This window comes from Onthophagus taurus, chromosome 5 (genome assembly GCF_036711975.1).
Source record: "Onthophagus taurus isolate NC chromosome 5, IU_Otau_3.0, whole genome shotgun sequence".
NCBI classification, from domain to species: domain Eukaryota; kingdom Metazoa; phylum Arthropoda; class Insecta; order Coleoptera; family Scarabaeidae; genus Onthophagus; species Onthophagus taurus.
In genome coordinates, this window is record NC_091970.1 from 1,761,758 (window position 1) to 1,782,528 (window position 20,771).

The 20,771-nt window shown below is 28.9% G+C and overlaps 2 protein-coding genes across 4 annotated transcripts in view; one reads left to right on the forward strand and one right to left on the reverse strand.

Moving 5' to 3' along the window:
• LOC111422284 (MOXD1 homolog 1) overlaps window positions 1-6,242 on the reverse strand; it is a 25,054-nt gene extending 18,812 nt beyond the window's left edge. Inside the window, exon 1 of the mRNA XM_023055491.2 lies at window positions 5,846-6,242. The gene's annotated coding sequence lies outside the window, so the exon portion shown is untranslated. The remainder of the gene's footprint in view (window positions 1-5,845) is intronic.
• Window positions 1-20,771, forward strand: part of LOC111422283 (kinase suppressor of ras) — a 25,128-nt gene that overhangs the window by 274 nt on the left and 4,083 nt on the right. The window contains exons 2-12 of one of the 3 annotated variants that reach the window (XM_023055488.2): window positions 52-141; window positions 11,556-11,895; window positions 11,982-12,255; window positions 12,309-12,581; window positions 12,662-12,821; window positions 15,447-15,583; window positions 15,637-15,894; window positions 16,241-16,350; window positions 16,404-16,521; window positions 16,589-16,806; window positions 16,866-17,225. In XM_023055488.2, the coding sequence (XP_022911256.1) occupies window positions 80-141; window positions 11,556-11,895; window positions 11,982-12,255; window positions 12,309-12,581; window positions 12,662-12,821; window positions 15,447-15,583; window positions 15,637-15,894; window positions 16,241-16,350; window positions 16,404-16,521; window positions 16,589-16,806; window positions 16,866-17,225 (2,310 nt within the window). In that variant the 5' untranslated portion in view covers window positions 52-79. The remainder of the gene's footprint in view (window positions 1-51; window positions 142-11,555; window positions 11,896-11,981; window positions 12,256-12,308; window positions 12,582-12,661; window positions 12,822-15,446; window positions 15,584-15,636; window positions 15,895-16,240; window positions 16,351-16,403; window positions 16,522-16,588; window positions 16,807-16,865; window positions 17,226-20,771) is intronic. The other 2 variants (XM_023055489.2, XM_023055490.2) reach the window with 2 other exon arrangements.

Below are 20,771 nucleotides of genomic sequence, written 5' to 3' on the forward strand. Positions count from 1 at the left end.
AATTTTAAAATAATATTCATGTATTTAATGTATTATTTTTATCAGTCTTAGATCGCATTCTGCCATAAATCCAACATTGATGATTCATGAACCAAGGAAGATGCAATCTGCTTTCCTCAGATACAAGGGACTTATAACAAGGTGAGTGATTTTTTTTATATGTTGCTAATTTTTCCTCGAAAACATTTATTAAAACAGAAAAAACATAACTTAAGAAAATGACATAACTTTGCCAATTCTTAACACGATTGATTTCAACAATGCCTTTTTAAGAAACTAATGGGTCTTAAAGAATAAAACTTTTTGAAGTAATAAAAGAAGAATTCTTCTTTAATTTGGTGATAATTCCAAGTCTGTAGGATTTTTAGTTTTTTTGATAAAAAATCATAAAGTAGACATAACCTAAAATCGAAATAATTTTTGACATGATTGTTTAAAAAAATTCTTTTCTGAATAATGAATGGGTCTTAAGGAATAAAACATTTTGAGGTAATAAAAGAAGAACCCTTCTTTAATTTGGTAATAATTTCGAGTCTGTAGGATTTTTAGTTTATTTGATAAAAAATCATAAAGTAGACATAACCTAAAATTGAAGTAATTTTGACATAATAGATTTTAAAAATTCTTTTCTAAGAAATTAATGGATCTTAAAGAATGAAACTTTTTAAGGTAATAAAAGAAGGATTCATCTTTAATTTGGTAATAATTTCAAGTTTGTAGGGTTTTTAGTTTCTTTGATGAAAAATGAGAAACCCAACATAGCCTAAAATCGAAATAATTTTTGACATGATTGTTTAAAAAAATTCTTTTCTAAATAATGAATGGGTCTTAAGGAATAAAACTTTTTGAGGTAATAAAAGAAGATTTCTTCTTTAATTTGGTGATAATTTCAAGTCTGTAGGATTTTTAGTTTATTTGATAAAAAATCATAAAGTAGACATAACCTAAAATTGAAGTAATTTTGACATAATAGATTTTAAAAATTCTTTTCTAAGTAACTAATGGGTCTTAAAGAATTAAACTTTTTGAGGTAATAAAAGAAGAATTCTTCTTTAATTTGGTAATAATTTCAAATTTGTAGGATTTTTAGTTTTTTTGATAAAAAATCATAAAGTAGACATAACCTAAAATTGAAGTAATTTTGACATAATAGATTTTAAAAATTCTTTTCTAAGAAACTAATGGGTCTTAAAGAATAAAACTTTTTGAGGTAATAAAAGAAGGATTCATCTTTAATTTAGTAATAATTTCAAGTCTGTAGGGTTTTTAGTTTCTTTGATAAAAAATGATAAACCCAACATAACCTAAAATCGAAATAATTTTTGACATGATTGTTTAAAAAAATTCTTTTCTAAATAATGAATGGGTCTTAAGGAATAAAACTTTTTGAGGTAATAAAAGAAGAATTCTTCTTTAATTTGGTGATAATTTCAAGTCTGTAGGATTTTTAGTTTTTTTGATAAAAAATCATAAAGTAGACTTATCCCAAAATTGAAGTAATTTTGACATAATAGATTTTAAAAATTCTTTTCTAAGAAACTAATGGGTCTTAAAGAACTAAACTTTTTGAGATAATAAAAGAAGGATTCTTCCTTAATTTGGTGATAATTTCAAGTCTGTAGGATTTTTAGTTTATTTGATAAAAAATCATAAAGTAGACATAACCTAAAATTGAAGTAATTTTGACATAATAGATTTTAAAAATTCTTTTCTAAGGAACTTTTGGGTCTTAAAGAATTAAACTATTTGAGGTAATAAAAGAAGAATTCTTCTTTAATTTGGTAATAATTTCAACCCTGTAGGATTTTTAGTTTTTTTGATAAAAAATCATAAAGTAGACATAACCTAAAATTGAACTAATTTTGACATAATAGGTTTTAAAAATTCTTTTCTAACAAACTTTTGGGTCTTAAAGAATTAAACTTTTTGAGGTAATAAAAGAAGAATCCTTCTTTAATTTGGGGATAATTTCAAGTCTGTAGGATTTTTAGTTTATTTGATAAAAAATCATAAAGTAGACATAACCTAAAATTGAAGTAATTTTGACATAATAGATTTTAAAAATTCTTTTCTAAGAAACTAATGGGTCTTAAAGAATTAAACTTTTTGAGGTAATAAAAGAAAGATTCTTCTTTAATTTGGTAATAATTTCAAATTTGTAGGATTTTGTTTTTTTGATAAAAAATCATAAAGTAGACATAACCTAAAATCGAAATAATTTTTGACATGATTGTTTAAAAAAATTCTTTTCTGAATAATGAATGGGTCTTAAGGAATAAAACTTTCTGAGGTAATAAAAGAAGAATCCTTCTTTAATTTGGTGATAATTTCAAGTCTGTAGGATTTTTAGTTTTTTTGATAAAAAATCATAAAGTAGCCATAACCTAAAATGGAAGTAATTTTGACATAATAGATTTTAAAAATTCTTTTCTAAGAAACTTTTGGGTCTTAAAGAATTAAACTTTTTGAGGTAATAAAAGAAGAATTCTTCTTTTATTTGGTAATAATTTCAAGTCTGTAGGGTTTTTAGTTTCTTTGATAAAAAATGATAAACCCAACATAACCTAAAATCGAAATAATTTTTGACATGATTGTTTAAAAAAATTCTTTTCTGAATAATGAATGGGTCTTAAGGAATAAAACATTTTGAGGTAATAAAAGAAGAATCCTTCTTTAATTTGGTGATAATTTCAAGTCTGTAGGATTTTTAGTTTTTTTGATAAAAAATCATAAAGTAGACATAACCTAAAATTGAAGTAATTTTGACATAATAGATTTTAAAAATTCTTTTCTAAGAAACTTTTGGGTGTTAAGGAATTAAACTTTTTGAGATAATAAAAGAAGAATTCTTCTTTAATTTGGTAATAATTTCAAGTTTGTAGGATTTTTAGTTTATTTGATAAAAAATCATAAAGGAGCCATAACCTAAAATGGAAGTAATTTTGACATAATAGATTTTAAAAATTCTTTTCTAAGAAACTTTTGGGTCTTAAAGAATTAAACTTTTTGAGGTAATAAAATAAGAATTCTTCTTTAATTTGGTAATAATTTCAAGTCTGTAGGGTTTTTAGTTTCTTTGATAAAAAATGATAAACCCAACATAACCTAAAATCGAAATAATTTTTGACATGATTGTTTAAAAAAATTCTTTTCTGAATAATGAATGGGTCTTAAGGAATAAAACATTTTGAGGTAATAAAAGAAGAATCCTTCTTTAATTTGGTGATAATTTCAAGTCTGTAGGATTTTTAGTTTTTTTGATAAAAAATCATAAAGTAGCCATAACCTAAAATGGAAGTAATTTTGACATAATAGATTTTAAAAATTCTTTTCTAAGAAACTTTTGGGTCTTAAAGAATTAAACTTTTTGAGGTAATAAAAGAAGAATTCTTCTTTTATTTGGTAATAATTTCAAGTCTGTAGGGTTTTTAGTTTCTTTGATAAAAAATGATAAACCCAACATAACCTAAAATCGAAATAATTTTTGACATGATTGTTTAAAAAAATTCTTTTCTGAATAATGAATGGGTCTTAAGGAATAAAACATTTTGAGGTAATAAAAGAAGAATCCTTCTTTAATTTGGTGATAATTTCAAGTCTGTAGGATTTTTAGTTTTTTTGATAAAAAATCATAAAGTAGACATAACCTAAAATTGAAGTAATTTTGACATAATAGATTTTAAAAATTCTTTTCTAAGAAACTTTTGGGTGTTAAGGAATTAAACTTTTTGAGATAATAAAAGAAGAATTCTTCTTTAATTTGGTAATAATTTCAAGTTTGTAGGATTTTTAGTTTATTTGATAAAAAATCATAAAGTAGACATAACCTAAAATTGAAGTAATTTTGACATAATAGATTTTAAAAATTCTTTTCTAAGAAACTAATGGGTCTTAAAGAATTAAACTTTTTGAGGTAATAAAAGAATAATTCTTCTTTAATTTGGTGATAATTTCAAGTCTGTAGGATTTTTAGTTTTTTTGATAAAAAATCATAAAGTAGACATAACCTAAAATCGAAATAATTTTTGACATGACTGTTTTAAAAAATTCTTTTCTGAATAATGAATGGGTCTTAAGGAATAAAACATTTTGAGGTAACAAAAGAAGAACCCTTCTTTAATTTGGTGATAATTTCAAGTATGTAGGATTTTTAGTTTATTTGATAAAAAATCATAAAGTAGACTTATCCCAAAATTGACGTAATTTTGACATAATACATTTTAAAAATTCTTTTCTAAGAAATTAATGGGTCTTAAAGAATTAAACTTTTTGAGATAATAAAAGAAGGATTCTTCTTTAATTTGGTTATAATTTCAAGTCTGTAGGATTTTCAGTTTTTTTGATAAAAAATCATAAAGTAGACATAACCTAAAATTGAAGTAATTTTGACATAATAGATTTTAAAAATTCTTTTCTAAGAAACTAATGGGTCTTAAAGAATTAAACTTTTTGAGGTAATAAAAGAAGAATTCATCTTTAATTTGGTAATAATTTCAAGTCTGTAGGGTTTTTAGTTTCTTTGATAAAAAATGATAAACCCAACATAACCTAAAATCGAAATAATTTTTGACATGATTGTTTAAAAAAATTCTTTTCTAAATAATGAATGGGTCTTAAGGAATAAAACTTTTTGAGGTAATAAAAGAAGAATTCTTCTTTAATTTGGTGATAATTTCAAGTCTGTAGGATTTTTAGTTTTTTTGATAAAAAATCATAAAGTAGACTTATCCCAAAATTGAAGTAATTTTGACATAATAGATTTTAAAAATTCTTTTCTAAGAAACTAATGGGTCTTAAAGAACTAAACTTTTTGAGATAATAAAAGAAGGATTCTTCCTTAATTTGGTGATAATTTCAAGTCTGTAGGATTTTTAGTTTATTTGATAAAAAATCATAAAGTAGACATAACCTAAAATTGAAGTAATTTTGACATAATAGATTTTAAAAATTCTTTTCTAAGGAACTTTTGGGTCTTAAAGAATTAAACTTTTTGAGGTAATAAAAGAAGAATTCTTCTTTAATTTGGTAATAATTTCAACCCTGTAGGATTTTTAGTTTTTTTGATAAAAAATCATAAAGTAGACATAACCTAAAATTGAACTAATTTTGACATAATAGGTTTTAAAAATTCTTTTCTAACAAACTTTTGGGTCTTAAAGAATTAAACTTTTTGAGGTAATAAAAGAAGAATCCTTCTTTAATTTGGGGATAATTTCAAGTCTGTAGGATTTTTAGTTTATTTGATAAAAAATCATAAAGTAGACATAACCTAAAATTGAAGTAATTTTGACATAATAGATTTTAAAAATTCTTTTCTAAGAAACTAATGGGTCTTAAAGAATTAAACTTTTTGAGGTAATAAAAGAAAGATTCTTCTTTAATTTGGTAATAATTTCAAATTTGTAGGATTTTGTTTTTTTGATAAAAAATCATAAAGTAGACATAACCTAAAATCGAAATAATTTTTGACATGATTGTTAAAAAAAAATTCTTTTCTAAATAACTAATGGGTCTTAAGGAATAAAACTTTTTGAGGTAATAAAAGAACAATTCATCTTTATTTTGGTAATAATTTCAAGTCTGTAAGATTATTAATTATATAATTTGGGCGTTTTAATATTATCTTTTAAATCTGCCAGAAACAACACTCATCATTTCAACTCCCCTAAACAAATGTTATATTTACAAATTCTCCCACAAACAACCTTATAATTAAAATAAATGTCTGCGTACGAAAGCCTCTTTTACGGTTCGATCTCTAATTAGACGTTGATTGCACAACTTATGAAGCTGTCGTGGGCAGTTCTTATTAACAGGGGTTTAATATAAGGAAAAAAAATCATACCTTTTCAAAAAAACTCAAAAGAAATTAAAGATTTTAGTTAATACACAATAATTTTTGGTCTCCTTTTCATTCATTGAATCCACAAAGTTTGATTTAAATATAAACTCTCACTGATAAATTTAAAATTGTAGTATTTAGATTATTTAAGATTACTTCACCGGAATTTTAAAAACTAAATTTGTTCTTAACATCACGTTGGTCGTGGCATAACTGAACCAACTATGAACCAACCGAACCACAACCAGCCAACCTCAACTCCAGTTGTTGTTGGGGAGAATTAGGAGTTGGGAGAGAAACCAGCAGCCAGCCGTTCTTTTGCTACCTATGGCTACCTTTTCTTCAATCATCCCGTCTCAACACAACGAAAACAAAAAAGAAATGACGATTAAATCCAAAAATAACTACACAAAAATTTTGTAAAACAATTTTGATTGTTTTAAAAAATGTATATTTACACAAGAAATGATTTAAAGGTAAACGAAAGGAATTTCTTTTTTAAAGACACACAACGCACGATAAAAGAGGTTCCTGTGTACCCAAGGTGCTTTAATGTTTAAAAGAAGCCGAATTTCTAAGAAATTCCCTTTGATCTAAATGGAAAAGGAGAAAAAAGGGACCATCTGGACCTGAATTTAGAGGGCACGTGTAAGAAGAACGCACCTTGAGTTTACGTAACGGAAAAACTGACTCATTATGACGCTCAGTTTGAAAAAAAAATCATTCAGGGTCGATCAGCTGTTAACTAATAAGAGATGACGATAAAGAAGAAAGAGGAAGGAAATATGAAATAAGATTTATTTGTATTTAACCAAATGCATTTTTTTCTGGAAAAGTATTTTGCGGTTTCATATTTTATCATGTTTTTATAAAAAAAATTGTTACAAACAGGAAATGAAGACATCTAATTGTTTTTGCGGTTTTGTTTGTTGCGGATTTTGCGGATAATTCGTATTGGAATTGAAAATGTTTCGACTAATATGAGTAAAATAAAAAATATCTGAGTTGAAGATAAAAACTCTAAATATGTCAATGGATATTTTGACGAACTCGTGAAATTGGAAGTTGGATTTAACGCGTTTTTACCAAAAAATGAATGTCCGAGGTAATAAGAGAAATAAGAGATATTTATATAAATAAGAAATAAGAGATATTTGTATGACCTGCAATGTTTAATGTTTTGTTTCTCCGAGATAAGCACATATTGTTCTTTTTCTGCAATACAGATGTATTCAATTTTTTGCAAGTCCCATTTATCATACTCTTCAATATATAATCTCCAGCATCAGCAATATCCTGTATTCTTAATATCCTATAGTCATATAAATCTTACCTGAAAATAACTTTGCTATTGGGATTTTAATATTCTTAGTTTTTGCCTTATTTTTAAGTGTAGAACACATCTCCGAGATCTGGAGAGTGAATATTGCCTCACCCTGTACGTTTTTAGTAGTCAATATTGTTACTGCCTCGGCCGCAAGCGACCTCGACGTAATACAACTAACTATTTTATATTAAGACAGCGAAGGTAGTGGTTGCAAATTATTATAGCTAAGACCACTTAAGGACGAGGTGTTACAATCAAGACTCTTAAAAAAAAATGCTTTTCTATGTACTGCCTCGGCCACTACATGACTTTTAATGATAAAACCTTATGACCTGGTCAAACAAGGTCGACGTGTTATAATTGACACCCTTAAAGAAAATGCTATCGAGGCAGTGCCTCGCCCGCTACGCGACCTCGGCTTATTAATAACATCATCATTTTATTATACAACTAATTATTACATTTTAAGATAGTGAAGAAGTTGGTCGTGAATTGTTATAATTGAGATCCTTTATAGCCGAGGTGTTGCAATCGACTATTAAAGAAAAAAGCTATCGAGCTCATGATAGAGCTAATGATAAAACATCGTGATCTTTGTTATACAACTATTTTATGTTAACACAATAGAGATCGCGAATTCATATTGCTGAGATTATTTATAGCCGAGGCGTTACAATTGATTCTTAAAGAAAAATGCTATCGAGGCAGTGCCTCGCCCGCTACGCGACCTCGGCTTATTAATAAAAAATCATCTTCTTGTTATACAACTAATTATTATAGTGAAGAAGTTGGTCGTGAATTGTTATAGCTGAGATGCTTTATAGTCGAGATGCTATCGAGGCTCTGCCTCGCCCGCTACGCGACCTCGGCTTAATGATAAAACATCGTGATCTTTGTTATACAACTATTTTATGTTAACACAATAGAGATGCTGGTCGCGAATTCATATTGCTGAGATTATTTATAGCCGAGGCGTTACAATCGATTCTTAAAGAAAAATGCTATGGAGGCAGTGCCTCGCCCGCTACGCGACCTCGGCTTATTAATAAAAAATCATCATCTTGTGATACAACTAATTATTATAGTGAAGAAGTTGGTCGTGAATTGTTATAGCTGAGATGCTTTATAGTCGAAATGCTATCGAGGCTCTGCCTCGCCCGCTACGCGACCTCGGTTTAATGATAAAACATCGTGATCTTTGTTATACAACTATTTTATGTTAACAAAATAGAGATGCTGGTCGCGAATTCATATTGCTGAGATTATTTATAGCCGAGGCGTTACAATCGATTCTTAAAGAAGAATGCTATCGAGGCAGTGCCTCGCCCGCTACGCGACCTCACTTATTAATAAAAAATCATCTTCTTGTTATACAACTAATTATTATAGTGAAGAAGTTGGTCGTGAATTGTTATAGCTGAGATGCTTTATAGTCGAGATGCTATCGAGGCTCTGCCTCGCCCGCTACGCGACCTCGGCTTAATGATAAAACATCGTGATCTTTGTTATACAACTATTTTATGTTAACACAATAGAGATGCTGGTCGCGAATTCATATTGCTGAGATTATTTATAGCCGAGGCGTTACAATCAATTCTTAAAGAAGAATGCTATCGAGGCAGTGCCTCGCCCGCTACGCGACCTCGGCTTATTAATAAAAAATCATCTTCTTATTATACAACTAATTATTATAGTGAAGAAGTTGGTCGTGAATTGTTATAGCTGAGATGCTTTATAGTCGAGATGCTATCGAGGCTCTGCCTCGCCCGCTACGCGACCTCGGCTTAATGATAAAACATTGTGATGTTTGTTATACAACTATTTTATATTAAGACAATGAAGATGCTGGTTGCCAATTCATATGGCTGAGATTATTTATAGTCGAGGTGTTATAATCGACATCCTTAGAAAATGCTATCGAGGCTGTGCCTCGCCCGCTACGCGACCTCGGCTTATTAATAAAACATAAGTATACTTTTCAAAGTGTCTACTTTTCAACCATAAAATCCGTTTTGATTTATCTCTCTCAGCAATTGAGATATAAATTTTTGAAATCGATCGAAATTTCTGGAAAATTTAAAGTTTTCGTGAATTCATTTTAAAAATACGTACAAAATCGATTTTTTGGAAAATCATTACGAAATTATCACCAATTATGAATCAAAGTGTCTACTTTTCGACCATAAAATCCATTTTGATTTATCTCTCACACCAGTTGAGATATAACTCTTTGAAATCAGTCAAAATTTCTGGAAATTTCAAGTTTTCGTCAATTCATTTTAAAAACACGTAAAAAATCGATTTTTTGGAAAATCATTACGAAATTTTCACCAATTATGAATCAAAGTGTCTACTTTTCAACCATCAAATCCGTTTTGATTTATCTCTCTCAGCAATTGAGATATAAATTTTTGAAATCGATCGAAATTTCTGGAAAATTTAAAGTTTTCGTGAATTCATTTTAAAAATACGTAGAAAATCGATTTTTTGGAAAATCATTACGAAATTATCACCAATTATGAATCAAAGTGTCTACTTTTCAACCATAAAATCCGTTTTGATTTATCTCTCTCAGCAATTGAGATATAAATTTTTGAATTCGATCGAAATTTTTGGAAAATTTCAAATTTTCGTGAATTCATTTTAAAAATACGTAGAAAATCGATTTTTTGGAAAATCATTACGAAATTTTCACCAATTATGAATCAAAGTGTCTACTTTTCAACCATAAAATTCGTTTTGATGTATCTCTCTCAATAGTTGAGTTATAAATGTTTGAAATCAATCGAAATTTTTTGAAAATTTCAAGCTTTCGTCAATTCATTTTAAAAATACGTAGAAAATCGATTTTTTGGAAAATCATTACGAAATTATCACCAATTATGAATCAAAGTGTCTACTTTTCAACGATAAAATCCGTTTTGATTTATCTTTCTCAGTAATTGAGATATACATTTTTGAAATCAATTGAAATTTCAGGCAAATCTACTTTTATATCTTCTTTACAACCTTTGAAGATTATGTTATTATATTTTTCCGTTTTTTCCATTAAAAACCTTTACCCCACATCGAACCCCATTTACATTTTCAACTGAAAATCGGATTAAAAAAATTCCCACGAAATGGCTAGTTTTTTCAATCGATCCGAAACATTTTATCCGTCAAATCCCTCGATTCCAACAGTTTCCAATAAAACTTCCTCGTCATACCCCATCAAGGACGTTAAGAGTAACAAACAGCGAATAATAAACTAATTTTGATCGTCATCAACACCACCAAGTCTTAAAAAGTAATTAAAACTTTTCAATTCGCAACTACTTAATCATTCCATCCAACGCAATTTGTTTGAACGCATCGTCGACAGCAAGTTTGGTGTCAAAGATGTCAACTGCAGAAACTATAAATGAAGAGGGTGCGAGCTAACAGGAAGTACATCTACAAACTATTAAATTGCACCACCTTAATTAAATCTATTAATACGGAAATTTATTTTTCATTTCGCGTTTTCAATTGATTGTATTTTAGTTCCATGTTGATTTAATTGATTAATCTAAATTCTAAAGGGGCCTAAATTGAGATGGGATGTGGGATTTAGCGGCTACGGATAATAGAAGGGATTATGCCAAACCTTAACAATACGTTCTTCTTGAACCTATTGAGATAATAACTTCGAAGCTAAAAATCTAAAACTAATTAATTCAAACTCAAAAGATAAACTAACATATTTTAAGATGATATATTGCAACTAAATTAAATCCCAACTTAATAACCTCACATAAATATTGATATTACATCTTGGTTTAATTTATACGCGAATAAAATGCGCTCTACTTGAGACGAAAACTATTTATTTGTGTGGAAAAGGGAAATAAAAAAGAAGTGTTGAAATCCCCCTAATGGTTTTGCTATGGAGATTTTCTTCGAGCACAAAAAAATATTTGTCGCGCTAAAACCCTCATTAATCTTCCTTTTTTTTTACTCACAAAGAATTTTTTTTTTATTTAAAAGTTATTTTAAAAATTAATTTTGACTTATCAAAAATTTCTAATTTATCGACTTAAAAAATATAATGCATTTTTAACCGATTATTTTAAAAATATTAAAAAATATGATTTAATTAATTAAATTAATCAATTAAAAAGATACGTATTTAATAATTAATTTTTTTTTGATTAATTTGTTTTAATACAAACTAGCGACATCTATGGACAAAAATTTGTAATTTCAAAAATTAATTCGTTACAAATGCATTAATTTATTATAAACAAATTAATTTTAATCATTTTTATTCTTACTTATTTTTACAATTAATATTTCGATTATTTATCCTTATTTATAAAAATAATTTTATATTTTCCTTCTTTACCGACATTAACTTATGTATAGACAATTTTCAAAATGGCGCCGATCAGTTAAAACGTTTACATGTCAAAGTGATGCGCCCCTTTTTCAAGATAAATACAAGATAGAAACGGGGAAAAAGGTAGATAATTCCGATGAAGTTTCTGTGTTAAATAAAAACGGGGGGTTAGTCTCTCTCGGTAGTGAAAGTGCGACCGTAAACGACTTCTCTGTGATGGCAGATGAAACGGCCGACAAGGAGTTAAAGAAAAACATCGCTATAATGCAATCGATGATAGACGCTTCGGCCGAACGGCTCGAGGGGCTCCGCACTCAATGTGCAACGAGCGCGGAGCTCACTCAACAAGAAATTCGTACCCTCGAGGTGAGTACCGCAACAAATACATCGTTTTCCTCTCGAAATTTCAACCGATTGAGCAACATAACCTAAAAAATTTGTTTTGATTTTAGGGAAAATTGATTAAGATGTTTTCGGAATTATTAGTGATGAAGGGGAAATTGAGATATGGTGAGATGCCCCATAGTCCATCTTTAACCCAGTGGTTACAAGTTGTTGGGTTGTGTCAAAATTCCATTCAAGGATTGTGTCAAAAAATATCTTCAGTTGAGGAATTACAAGAAAGGAGCGAATATGAATTGAAGAGTATTTTATCAGATAAGGGGGCTAGAACTGAAGAATTGAGTAGATTGTGTCGAGCTGTTAAAAATTTAAAAAAATGCATGGGTAAATTAATTATTTTTGTGTTAATTGTTTTGTATTTAATGATTAAATTGTAGATGTATTAAAAAGGGGTGATAAAGACTGTGAACAACCACTACATTGGGATTCTTGGGATCGCCAAAACACCGCTTTAAAGTTAAACAATTCGCCGCGCCCCCCTCGCGGGCGTTCTTCAAGAGCTTCAGTTCCTTCGGTAGAAAGTTTAGGATTGAATAATAATCGAGGAGGTGCGCTGCCGCCTTCATGTTCTGTCTCTAGTATCAGTTCCTTGAATGCTCAAACTAACCCGTGGTCCCCATTAACACCACCCCCACAGGGCAGGGGAAAAGGTATAAACATTGCATGCTTCCTTAATTGCTACCTTAAGTTTTTAAAAGAAAATTATTTATAATAAAAAATTAATTTTTAGTTGTTAAATTACCCACAACTCCACCACCGCAACATCGTTTAAATATTGGGGTACAATCGACGGTTTTTTCTCCAGAAATATATCCTTTAACTAAAAGTAGATCGCACGAACTTCAATTGGCTGCTACAAAAAATGATAATAACGAGATACACAATTCAAAGTGAGTTAATTTTTTAATTAATTATTAATATTTATTTTTAATAAATAAATTTTTTCGCGCGGTTTTCTTCATTACCGATTTATTTTGTTACCGTATGGAATCAATAGATGGCGTTACAGGCTCTCCCTAGCGCCATTTTGGTGAAAGTCAAGCGGGAAATTTAAAAGTCGTTGATAAAATTTTGCTAAATTTTATTTTTTTTTTTTTCTCCTGGTACTTTGAAGAGTCGAAAGCCCTTCTTACTGCTAATTTTGCATCTCCAAAGGCAAAAAGACGTAGTAGGGCTGATAATTTTTATAACAACAACGTTTTTGAGCAATTTTGAGTAATTGTTGTAGATACAGATGATCTCTGGGACCAAATTTTTTTGATTTTGTTACCTTGGGGTGGTATTGCGAAATTAGGTTTTGATGTGACACATTACATTATGTTACTTACAAATAGGACTCCATTGACAGATATCATTCGTCGTGGTACTCCATATCTAAGGAATATTTCGATAATTAGGGCCTTGGCGCATTCTTCCGCAAAAGACTTCTCCAACCCAAATAGTTCCACGTACTTAGATGACACATCCTCCACTATCCAGGATGCGATGGTCTCAAATCTTTGAGCCAACCCAGCAGGTTTCTGAGTCGCTTTATATCTTTGACACTCGATAGATTTACTTATACAGGTGTGTCAAATGTCTGGAATATAGACATTTTGAATTTAACGTTTTTTTTTGAAACATTGGTTTCAAGTTAAAAATGACAATTCAACAATTTGAACGTGTCGCTTTAGGCAACGTTCTAAAATTTCGAATATACCGCTTTACGACAATTTAAAATTATGAATTTTGAAATGTTGTTTTTGATATTTTAAATATCTTGGAATTAAACGTTTTAGGTTCGAAATAACACTTTGAATTTAAACACTGATTTGAAGTTAAAAATGACAATTCAACGATTTGAACTTGTCGCTTTAGGCAACGTTCTAAAATTTCGAATATACCGCTTTACGTCAATTTAAAATTATAAATTTTGAAATTTTGTTTTTGACGTTTTAAATATCTTGGAATTAAACGTTTTAGGTTCGAAATAACACTTTGAATTTAACGTTTTAGTTGAAACACTGATTTGAAGGTAAAAATGACAATTCAACGATTTGAACTTGTCGCTTTGGGCAACGTTCTAAAATTACGAATACACCGCTTTACGACAATTTAATTATTATAAATTTTGTTTTTGACGTTTTAAACATCTTGGAATTAAACGTTTCAGGTTCAAAATGTCGCTTCGAATTTAATGTTTTAGTTGAAACACTGATTTGTAGTTAAAAATGACAATTTGAACTTGTCGCTTTAGGCAACGTTCTAAAATTTCAAATATACCGCTTTACGACAATTTGAAATTATAAATATTGAAATTTTGTTTTTGACGTTTTAAATATCTTGGAATTAAACGTTTTAGGTTCGAAATAACACTTTGAATTTAACGTTTTAGTTGAAACACTGATTTGAAGGTAAAAATGACAATTCAACGATTTGAACTTGTCGCTTTGGGCAACGTTCTAAAATTACGAATACACCGCTTTACGACAATTTAATTATTATAAATTTTGTTTTTGACGTTTTAAACATCTTGGAATTAAACGTTTCAGGTTCAAAATGTCGCTTCGAATTTAATGTTTTAGTTGAAACACTGATTTGTAGTTAAAAATGACAATTTGAACTTGTCGCTTTAGGCAACGTTCTAAAATTTCAAATATACCGCTTTACGACAATTTGAAATTATAAATATTGAAATTTTGTTTTTGACGTTTTAAATATCTTGGAATTAAACGTTTTAGGTTCGAAATAACACTTTGAATTTAACGTTTTAGTTGAAACACTGATTTGAAGTTAAAAATGACAATTCGACAATTTGAACTTGTCGCTTTAGGCAACGTTCTAAAATTACGAATACACCGCTTTACGACAATTTAAAATTATAAATTTTGAAATCTTGTTTTTGATATTTTAAATATCTTGGAATTAAACGTTTCAGGTTCGAAATGTCGCTTTGAATTTAACGTTTTAGTTGAAACACTGATTTGTAGTTAAAAATGACAATTTGAACTTGTCGCTTTAGGCAACGTTCTAAAATTTCAAATATACCGCTTCACGTCAATTTGGAATCCTGTTTTTGACGTTTTAAATATCTTGGAATTAAACGTTTGAGGTTCAAAATGTCGCTTTGAATTAAACGTTTGAAGTTAAAAATGACAATTCGACAATTTGAACTTGTCGGTTTAGGCAACGTTCTAAAATGTCGAATATACCGCTTTACGTCAACTTGAAATTATGAATATTGAAATCTTGTTTTTGACGTTTTAAATATCTTGGAATTAAACGTTTTAGGTTCAAAATGACGCTTTGAATTTAACGTTTTTGTTGAAACACTGATTTGAAGTTAAAAATGACAATTCAACAATTTGAACTTGTCGCTTTAGGGTACGTTCTAATATTTCGAATATATAAAAGACAATCACACCAAAGTCTCTTGAAATCCAAGCGTGATTCCCGGTATCTAACTTTAATTTTCATTTTGCTACCATATGAAATTAATAGATGGCGCTACAATAATAATTATATTTAATTTGTAGTGAAACAACCGGAAGACGTGCAAGATTACCAACAGAACCCGGACCTGAGGGAACTCAAGGTTATAACAGCCCCTTATTACCAAGTCCTGTACGATCCCCACCGTATAACACAGATAGTGATGATAACAGTTTTAAATGTAATAAAGAAGAGATAAAAATTTTGATGAAAATAATGATTCGAAAATTTTAGCAGCAACTCTTCAAGTACCAAAATCACCGAGAACTCCTACAATAGGGCGAGGGATGGGTCATCAAATAGCCCATCGTTTCACGAAAACCTTTAAAGTAGTAACAACTTGCGGAGTTTGTTTAAAACCGATTTATTTCGGAACGGGATTAAAATGTAAAGAGTGTAAATACAAGTGTCATAGGGAATGCGAAGATAAAGTGACGCCATCTTGCGGGTTACCACCCGAACTTTTGGATGAATTTAAAAAGAATTGCGAAGGTTAATTTAATTATTAATTATATTAATATATTTTGTCCACGACTACCTTATAATATATACATACCTTATAAATAAGATTTCTAAAAGAAAAGGGTTGTCATTTTTCACACATTGAATAATCATTATTCACGTGAAGTTGAAACGTCAAAATTTCAAACCAACATGACGTTTCATAAAATTGACAAATTGTGAAGTTAGTAACAATCAATTTGTGTCACATTGACGTTTAAACTTTATTTAAAAAAATAAATGTATGGAATCCATTTCAATAGTCTTGGGCAAAGTATTAGTATTTTACTCATATATAATGAGCTATTAATATATTAATATTAATTATATTTTGTAGAAGTTGTTTTTTATTCCCCCAATACAGGAAGGGCGAATAAAAATTTTAAAAATTTAAAGAAACCAAGAAAACATTCGCACCCGCAACCCGGAAATAACATCCCTTTTCCGGTAAATTTATTTAAAAAAAAATTAAATAAAAAATTAAACGAAAAAATTTTTAGTTACATGATTCAAGTTCGAACTCGAGTTGTAATAGTTCTACACCGTCAAGCCCCGCTTTACAACCAGCACAGACCCCACCTCAACACCAGTATGTTCCACCAGCTTTTCATTTTCCAGGTACAACAAAAAATTATTAATTATTTCTTAAATTCTACAATTTCTTTTTATTATTTGAAATACATAGATGTTGAAAATGGTGTAACTTTACAAACTTTTCCCCTCCTGACTGTACCTTCAGTCGTGGAAGAACAACAAAGCGAAGGTAGCGATCAAACGGTAACCGGAAGTACGAGTACAAGCGATTCCGATCGAACTCCCGTTCGCGTCGATTCTCAAGATAGCCAAGTTTCCGATACCGATACATTAACCGATGGACCTAGATGGACAAATAGACAAAATAGTGTAAGTTAAAAATTAATAAAATTAATTTAATTAAAAATAATTACAATTTTTTTGATTAGTTATCAATGAAAGAATGGGATATACCATACGATGAACTTGACGTTGAAGATTTAATCGGTACTGGAAGATTCGGCAAAGTTTATCGCGGTTATTGGTATGGAGACGTCGCTATTAAAGTGTTAAACATGGAATATGTTAATGACGAGACAACGTTGGAACATTTTAAAATGGAGGTGTCGACGTTTCGAAAGACGCGGCACGAAAATTTGGTTTTGTTTATGGGGGCGTGTATGAAACCGCCCAGATTGGCTATTGTAACCAGTTTGAGCAAGGGGCACACGTTGTATACTCTTATACATTTGAGGAAGGACAAATTTAATATGAATAAAACTACGATTGTTGCGCAACAAATCACTCAGGTAATTAATTTAATTAAAAATGTTTAATATTATGAAATGTCTTGTTATATCAATATGGGCAGGGATCCAAATTTGTTAAACTTTTAGAAAGGTCTGATACAAAAAAAATCGTAGCAGTTAAAGTATGTATCCTTATGACACTCTTGAGTCCGTCTTATGATACGCACGATTCTCTCGAACTGTTAGTTCTAGTTTTACACTAGCACAGTAGTACCAACCCAACTCGAAAATAAAACCTAATTTTGATGTTTTTGATCATTTTCGGTTATAACTTATTAATTGTGGATGATGGAGAATTATTTTTTAAACAAAAAACGTTTAGAATTGACTCATAAGACGCATTGAATAAAGATATTTATTCCATCAATCAGCATTACCAACCCAACGTGAGAGAAATAGAAATTTTGACGTTTTCATCAATTTTCTTTTATAGCTCATTAATTATATCTGTTGGAAAAAAACTTTTCATACAAAAAAGATTTAGAATTAACCCGCAAAACATATCCAATAAGTTATTTTATTCCATCGATCAGTAGTACCAACCCAACTCAAAAATAAAACCTAATTTTGATGTTTTTGATCATTTTCGGTTGTAACTTATTAATTGTGCATGATGGAGAATTATTTTTTAAACAAAAAATGTTTAGAATTGACTCATAAGACGCATTGAATAACGATATATTTATTCCCCCAATCAGCATTACCAACCCAACGTGAGAGAAATAGAAATTTTGACGTTTTCATCAATTTTCTTTTATAACTCATTAATTATATGTGTTGGAAAAAAACTTTTCATACAAAAAAGATTTAGAATTAACCCACAAAACATATCCATTAACTTATTTTATTCCATCGATCAGTAGTACCAACCCAACTCAAAAATAAAACCTAATTTTGATGTTTTTGATTATTTTCGGTTGTAACTTATTAATTGTGCGTGATGGAGAATTATTTTTTAAACAAAAAATGTTTAGAATTGACTCATAAGACGCATTGAATAAAGATATTTATTCCCCCAATCAGCATTACCAACCCAACGAAAGAGAAATAGAAATTTTGACGTTTTCATCAATTTTCTTTTATAACTCATTAATTATATGTGTTGGAAAAAAACTTTTCATACAAAAAAGATTTAGAATTAACCCGCAAAACATGTCCATTAACTTATTTTATTCCATCGATCAGTAGTACCAACCCAACTCAAAAATAAAACCTAATTTTGATGTTTTTGATCATTTTCGGTTGTAACTTCTTAATTGTGCATGATGGAGAATTATTTTTTAAACAAAAAATGTTTAGAATTGAGTCATAAGACGCATTGAATAAAGATATTTATTCCGTTAATCAGCATTACCAACCCAACGTGAGAGAAATAGAAATTTTGACGTTTTCATCAATTTTCTTTTATAGCTCATTAATTATATGTGTTGGAAAAAAACTTTTCATACGAAAAAGATTTAGAATTAACCCGCAAAACATATCCAATAAGTTATTTTATTCCATCGATCAGTAGTACCAACCCAACTCAAAAATAAAACCTAGTTTTGATGTTTTTGATTATTTTCGGTTGTAACTTATTAATTGTGCGTGATGGAGAATTATTTTTTAAATAAAAAATGTTTAGAATTGACTCATAAGACGTATTGAATAAAGATATTTATTCCATCAATCAGCATTACCAACCCAACGTGAGAGAAATAGAAATTTTGACGTTTTCATCAATTTTCTTTTATAACTCATTAATTATGTGTTGGAAAAAAACTTTTCATACGAAAAAGATTTAGAATTAACCTGTAAAACATATCCAATAAGTTATTTTATTCCATCGATCAGTACTATCAACCCAACTCAAAAATAAAACCTAATTTTGATGTTTTTAATCATTTTCGCTTGTAACTTATTAATTGTGCGTGATGGAGAATTATTTTTTAAACAAAAAACGTTTAGAATTGACTCATAAGACGCATTGAATAAAGATATTTATTCCATCAATCAGCATTACCAACCCAACGTGAGAGAAATAGAAATTTTGACGTTTTCATCAATTTTCTTTTATATCTCATTAATTATATGTGTTGGAAAAAAACTTTTCATACAAAAAAGATTTAGAATTAACCCGTAAAACATATCCAATAAGTTATTTTATTCCATCGATCAGTAGTACCAACCCAACTCAAAAATAAAACCTAATTTTGATGTTTTTGATCATTTTCGGTTGTAACTTATTAATTGAGCATGATGGAGAATTATTTTTTAAATAAAAAATGTTTAGAATTGACTCATAAGACGTATTGAATAAAGATATTTATTCCATCAATCAGCATTACCAACCCAACGTGAGAGAAATAGAAATTTTGACGTTTTCATCAATTTTCTTTTATATCTCATTAATTATATGTGTTGGAAAAAAACTTTTCATACAAAAAAGATTTAGAATTAACCCGTAAAACATATCCAATAAGTTATTTTATTCCATCGATCAGTAGTACCAACCCAACTCAAAAATAAAACCTAATTTTGATGTTTTTGATCATTTTCGGTTGTAACTTATTAATTGAGCATGATGGAGAATTATTTTTTAAATAAAAAATGTTTAGAATTGACTCATAAGACGTATTGAATAAAGATATTTATTCCATCAATCAGCATTACCAACCCAACGTGAGAGAAATAGAAATTTTGACGTTTTCATCAATTTTCTTTTATATCTCATTAATTATATGTGTTGGAAAAAAACTTTTCATACAAAAAAGATTTAGAATTAACCCGTAAAACATATCCAATAAGTTATTTTATTCCATCGATCAGTAGTACCAACCCAACTCAAAAATAAAACCTAATTTTGATGTTTTTGATCATTTTCGGTTGTAACTTATTAATTGAGCATGATGGAGAATTATTTTTTAAATAAAAAATGTTTAGAATTGACTCATAAGACGTATTGAATAAAGATATTTATTCCATCAATCAGCATTACCTACCCAACGTGAGAGAAATAGAAATTTTGACGTTTTCATAAATTTTCTTTTATAACTCATTAATCATATGTGTTGGAAAAAAACTTTTCATACAAAAAAGATTTAGAATTAACCCGCAAAACATATCCATTACTTATTTTATTCCATCGATCAGTAGTACCAACCCAACTCGAAAATAAAACCTAATTTTGATGTTTTTCATCATTTTCGGTTGTAACTTATTAATTATGCATGATGGAGAATTATTTTTTAAACAAAAAATGTTTAGAATTGACTCATAAGACGCATTGAATAAAGATATTTATTCCATCAATCAGCATTACCAACCCAGCGTGAAAGAAATGGAAATTTTGACGTTTTCATCAATTTTCTTTTATAGCTCATTAATTATTATATCTGATGGAAAAAAACTTTTCATACAAAAAAGATTTAGAATTAACCCGCAAAACATATCCATTAACTTATTTTATTCCATCGATCAGTAGTACCAACCCAACTCAAAAATAAAACCTAATTTCGATGTTTTTGATAATTTTCGGTTGTAACTTATTAATTGTGCATGATGGAG